General features: G+C 37.0%; 1 protein-coding gene across 1 annotated transcript in view; it reads right to left on the reverse strand.

Annotated features, from left to right (window-relative positions):
- Positions 1-5,262: 5,262 nt before the first annotated feature.
- Positions 5,263-6,540, reverse strand: part of LOC107657521 (carboxy-terminal domain RNA polymerase II polypeptide A small phosphatase 1-like) — a 34,493-nt gene continuing 33,215 nt past the window's right edge. The window contains exons 6-7 of the mRNA XM_016445654.1: positions 5,922-6,107; positions 5,263-5,747 (exon numbers count right to left, since the gene is read on the reverse strand). Of these exons, the coding sequence (XP_016301140.1) occupies positions 5,619-5,747; positions 5,922-6,107 (315 nt within the window). The 3' untranslated portion in view covers positions 5,263-5,618. The remainder of the gene's footprint in view (positions 5,748-5,921; positions 6,108-6,540) is intronic.

The following is a 6,540-nucleotide window of genomic DNA, read 5'->3' on the forward strand; positions in this document are numbered from 1 at the left end:
AATCGCAGTTTTTGTCCTAACCAGTCGCGACGGCAACACGATTTCTATTTCTGCGACGTCGCTGCTGGAACAACAGCATACAAACTATGAAATGAGAATCTCAGGTACTGATTATGTGCTTTATTCAATGTTTAATGTGTCTAATGTGAGTTTGAAAATCATATTGCGTGACATTTATAGTCATACTGAAAGCAAAAACAGATAGTTTACCTCTTGAAAATAAATGTAAGCAATCATGTAAGTTCGAAACTGCGAAATCATTGCGAACCAACAAAGATGGTACGAGTCACTCAGTATGTACTTTTAATCATGCTAAAAAGGTTAATATTTATTAATTATATTATAAACTTGCCCATTTCGTTGGGAGTGCAGTGCGCTTCTGAATGACTGATATTTGAGTGATTCTGTCGCATCGCGTTGTCGTGTCGCGTCTGGTGTGGACACGGACTAGCCTACATTTCTACTGGCTGACACAATTTCTTTTGGGTACTCGATTCTATGTCTGACTACCTATCACTTTTTGTTTTCAATATGTCGGAATCATCAAAATACGTAAAGTAATGTTTTGTTTTGTTTTTAAATTACATACTACATAGGCTGCCTACAACATCACAGAACAATACGAAGTTTTAGAAAAAGGCTATTGATTAGATAAGACTAAATAAAAGTTTAGAAACATCTTTGCATGAAGTAAAGCGCTGTCGTTTCAGGAAAAAACGACAAACCTGTCACTTGATCGGTACCTTTTAAAAGGTAATATGTACACTTTTTGTATTAATATGTACGTTTAAAGTACTAATATGTACCTTTAAGGTACAAAATAGTGAATCACTGTATCCAAAAATAGTAACTTAGTTTTGATGGCTCTTAATTATTTTAAGTGATATTTTCACACTGACTTGAAATTAAATATTTGATTGTCTGTTTAAATGTAATAACATTTGGTTAAAGATTATTTGTATAGCACATTTCATCTTATTGTTGTAAAAAAGATTTCTATATGTAACTCTAGAGGGAGCCATTCAAATAAATTTAAGAATGGCCCAACCAAAGTTTTCTTCAGGCAGTTCTTAATTCTAGTCTTCATTTATCTTAAAGGGGTCATATGATGCGATTTCAAGTTTTCCTTTCTCTTTGGAGTGTTACAAGCTGTTCGTGAATAGATAAGATCCCTGAAGTTGCAAAGACTAAAGTCTCAAAACCAAAGAGATATTCTTTATCAAAGTTAAGACTCTGCCACACACCCCTAAAACGGCTCGTTCTAACACGCCCCCACATATCTACCTCACTATGTGGGAATATTTGCATAATGCCGCCCAAATGTGCACGCAAAGAAAGAAGGCGTGGTTTCAGTAACCGCAGTTAGTGTTGAAGCAGCCATGTCAGGGAGACGCTGTGTGTTTCTAGGCGAAAGCAAAAGCACTTTATTTGGCCTTCCGAAAGTAGATGCATTTAGGAATCTTTAAGATTACTTACAACAGAACAGCAATGCATTTTATGGATGACCGTTTCATGAACCTAGGAGAGGAGGTAATTCTGACTTTGCTATGACAATCTGGCGCTTCTGAATCAGCTACTGTAAGTATGTTTTGTTACTAGTTTAAGTATTTGCTATTGACTGTTCAAATGCGGAGTTTTGCGCATCGTGTGTGTGTGTGTGCGCGCGTGTGTGAGAGAGACGGCGTCACATCACAGTGGAGTCAGCTGTCTTAACCGCGGCTTGTGTACTGCATCATTACTGTGTCTGTTCCCCTTTCGGGCTTGAACTGATGGTAAAACTAATGACATTATTTACTGTCTTTACATTTATTTTGAAAGATGAAGCTCGCGATTATGGTAAGGGGCGTTACATTTCCGATGAGTGCTTGAGGTGTTCGGCCAATCACAATGCACTGGGTCAGCTGGCCAATCAGAGCAGACTGCGCTTGTCGGAAGGAGGGACTTTGTAGAAAACGAAGCGTTTGAGAGAGGCGGGGCAAACAGGACCAACAATAATGTACAGTATTTGAAAAATAATGTGTTTTTTGAACATTAAAGCATGTCAACATATTCTGTTACACCAAATACACAAAATAATGATCTTTAAAAAAGTATCATATGACCCCTTTAATAATGCCTAGAGTACCTATAAAAAAAGGCTATTAGAAAACTGATTACTTACTTATGGCAGTTAATACAAGTGAAACAATTTACAAAACTACAAGCTCTGAAGCCTTACCACTATCACATTTTTGTTCAGGAGATCAACGAAACATTACACGTTTTTGATTCAACAATTACACATTAAGAGAAGTGCATTCGTGGCCTCTGTGAGAATATTGAAAAGGCGGCATACAAGCACTACCAAGACTATTACATAACCTCAGAAAAACATGGGCCTGGTTTGGTCCTGTTGCATAAGCAGACTAGTGTGAGAAGTCCTACTGAGATTGATGATCAATCAGACCTTGGAGAATGTACCAAGTCAGACATGCAATTCAATAACATGTTCTCTACCGCAACATCAGTTTCAAACGTTGAAAGACTCTTATGTGCTCACGTACCTATTCAATTTAGGCTGAAGTTCATTGAAGTTTCATCATTTCTTTTGTCACGACATTAGAAACAGTGGATTTTAAGTAACATTTTGAATGACTGACATTAATTATTTTGAAATGTATACACAAGTAACGTATATACAAACCATGTAACTGCACATCCAATACTATTGGAAATAATTCCAGAATATAACACAGGGTTTGATTCAAGTACAAAAGAGAAAAATCAATTGTGCTTTTTAAGAATCAAATATCACTCAAGCTGCTCTTTAAACTTTTATGAATAACAAAAAGAAATTCTCCATGGCACAGCACTATTTTCATTAATATCACAAATATAGAGAGATGGCAAATGTTTCGCCATCACCAAATCTATTTAAAAAGTCAAACACTGAAAAATGGACAAAAAAAAAAAACAGTATTAAAAACCATATCACCTTTCCACTCTCTCCCGGACACATGAACATCACCATTATGTCTGGAAACATAAATATTGGCACTTGCAAAACAATCAACTTGGATAGTTCTGAGCAAGTATACAATCCCCAAAAGGAAAACCATCCATATTAAAGGGGTCATATGATGCGATTTCAATTTTTCCTTTCTCTTTGGAGTGTTACAAGCTCTTGGTGCATAAAGAAGATCTGTAAAGTTGCAAACACTAAAGTCTTAAATCCAAAGAGATATTCTTTATAAAAGTTAAGAGTTAACCACACCTACCTAAAACGGCTCGTTCTAACACGCCCCCACATACCTACGTCACGATCTGGGAAGATTTGCATAACGCCGCCCAAATGTTCACGCAAAGAAAGAAGGCGTAACTTTTATTCTCACTGTAGTATTGTTGACGCTGCAGCCATGTTGTGAAGACGCTGTGTGCTTCGTTGTGAAAGCGAAACTACTTTGTTTGGTCTTCCAAAAGAGGATGATATCCGCAACGCGAGTTTTGGGCAGTAGAGTAGCACTTGTTGTTTGTCATTTCTCCGATCACAAATGCAGACAGAGTTTTATGTTTACGCGGCGCAATGCAACGCAACGCGTAAAAAGACAGTATAAGTCATTATAATCAGTAATTATGTCCCCACTGGATGCAACAAATGCCTCGTTTGTAATGGGTTTTAATGTTTATGTCTCGTAGCTCCGGCCGGACACGGCATCAACAGTAAGTGAGGGGCGTAACATTTCCGTCTCACGCTTGAGGTATTCGGCCAATCACAACGCATTGGATAGCTGGCCAATCAGAGCACACCTCGCTTTTTCAGACCGATGAGCTTTGTAAAAATCGACGCGTTTCAGAAAGGCGGGGCATAGAGGAGAAACAATCATGTACAGTATGTGGAAAATAATGTGTTTTTTTAACTTTAAACTGCATAAACACATTTCATTACACCAAATACACAAAATAATGTTCTTTTTAGCAGCATCATATGACCCCTTTAAATGGCAACTAACAAGAAGGCACGTCAACTGCACATTAACAGGGGCTCTCCAGTCCACAGTATGGCATGCTTACGCCAATGCCCAAATCACTTTCTCAATAAACCATCTGACAGCTTAGTGATCTAATGGAGAGTTAAGGCATTACAACTCAAACATCTGCTTCCACTGACAAATCAAGGTTTGATTCCAGTATTCTTTACTTGTTTTGATTAATATAAACACACAAATTGCATACTGTTATGAATTTAAAACTATACAGTATCAGACAAACTGATTTTGTGAATAAGACCACTTTGATATTGTCTGATTAATTTTTGCTACAGTAATTTTAAGGCCAAGGTGAATGACCTCGCATTAGACAAAATAAAACATACTGTATATGATTCAAAAGGTGCATTAGCTTAACCTTCTGAGTGAAAACGGGCCGTGTGACACAAGAAGTGATGGGCCAATTTCCCTTTCTTACAATTGTTACTTTGTGAAACTTGAATTTCAAGTGTGGGCTGATTGCATCATGAGTCTTTTTCATATCTGATTTAGAAATTGGAGGAGAAGAAAAAAAACATGATTTTTGAAAAATAAAGGGATGATGAAAGCTTGTTTTAGAGTCCAATAAAATTGGCTAGATAAAAAAGACAGCATATTATTCCATGTGATTGCCATTCATGGTTTTGTCCTCACTTGAAGCAAGATCTTGAAGTAAACTCAATAAACAGGGAATGAGGGAAGTTTAACTCAAGATATAAACGTACAAGAAGAGGAAGTAGTTTTCTTAAAAAACTGATCTTCTCAAATCACCAACTAAAGAGGACAATCAACTTGTTTCATTTTAACAGGGCTTCCCTCAACCATGAAAATGAAAGAGTTGCAAAGAAGGAATAACACGTTTTTGGGTGAATCGCACGAAAACATGCCCAGGCCACATTGCCCCCTAAAATCAAAAGAAAAATAAATATAAAATGATATTTGCATATAGAAAACAAAGCATTTTTTTTTTTTTTTTGCATTGTGAAATTAATTTTATGACAATTAAACAATTTGTCCCTCATTAATACCATAATACATCTGGACATTTTGCTTTAGCTTTTTTTTTTCAATTTCCATTATTATTCACAATTAGATTACTGTAATACAGTACGTTTCGTATAAACAAGCATAAATTAAAGGCAGTACAACAAATACAACCATAATATATAAATACAATTTAAATGATATATTTTTTTACACATTACAGTAAATATAAGTTTGAATTTTTGCATTATGAGAAAAATTGGAGGGAATGTGCTTAATTGTCAAAATAATGTCACAAAGGCAAAAAAGCATCTCTTTCATTTTCTTTAAGCAAAAAAATATTTCTATTATTTGACTTCAGGGTGAAATATGGTCTTGCCTGCTTTCCTGAGATTCACGCAACTGAGGGTTAAAACAATCAGCTTCTTATTGAATGCATGTAATAGCTAAAGCTGTCCTTCACAGTTCTGTCATTCAACTTCTTTTTCTCTATCAAACATCATATGAATGGAATTCTGGGTAGGTGATGAGGACTGAGCTAGTGGCTGGTCCTGTTAGGGGGAAGCAGTGTGGTGCTCCAAGCCCAGCGGCCTCCCTGGCCCCATAGTGACAGCTGCCCTTAGTGTTGTGCTAGCTAGTAGTCCTCTGCTGCTTCAGCACAGTGTAGACATTATCCACTTTACTCAGTCTCTCAAAGAAAGGGATGAGATCCAGCAGCTCTCTGTCAGACATGTCATCAAACCAGGAGGCAACAGGTACCTAAACATAACAGAGAAGAGTGTCTGTTAAAACTAATATGAATACTCGGACAAAGCGACAAGCAACTGACAAATAAACTCACACAAGGTTTAGCAGGCTAAGCACTGTGCATAATATATCATGAGACCCAAAGCAGTTATATGTGCAAAAGAACAAAGAAAGGCAGTAACGTACAGCATTGTCTGGGTGGAAGATGTAGGAGGCTGGCGAGTTGTCCACAATGATGACTTTGTTAAGATCCCTGCCTAGACGGCTTAGGTCCTTGACATAATTTCCACGGTGGAACACACAAGATTCCCGGAAAAGACGGCTTCGGAAAGCTCCCCACTTGTCCAGCAGATCCGAGACGGGATCAGCATACTAGAAAACAGAATGCCAGTAATGTGACAGACACAGTTAGACAGAGGGGCAAAACAAGTGCCAGTATCAAGAACAAAACCTGTGAACACCTTTCTAAAATATAGGACTCCCACACCCATAAAATTACATGAGTCTTAAGTTGTTTGTGATTACTGGATGAAGAAAACATTTCTTGTCCAGCAGATCCGAGACGGGATCAGCATACTAGAAAACAGAATGCCAGTAATGTGACAGACACAGTTAGACAGAGGGGCAAAACAAGTGCCAGTATCAAGAACAAAACCTGTGAACACCTTTCTAAAATATAGGACTCCCACACCCATAAAATTACATGAGTCTTAAGTTGTTTGTGATTACTGGATGAAGAAAACATTTCTATAAATAATCCTCAATTATATATATATATATATATATATATATATATATATATACA

Source organism: Sinocyclocheilus anshuiensis, unplaced genomic scaffold, assembly GCF_001515605.1.
Source record: "Sinocyclocheilus anshuiensis isolate Anshui unplaced genomic scaffold, SAMN03320099.WGS_v1.1 scaffold179, whole genome shotgun sequence".
Taxonomy (NCBI): domain Eukaryota; kingdom Metazoa; phylum Chordata; class Actinopteri; order Cypriniformes; family Cyprinidae; genus Sinocyclocheilus; species Sinocyclocheilus anshuiensis.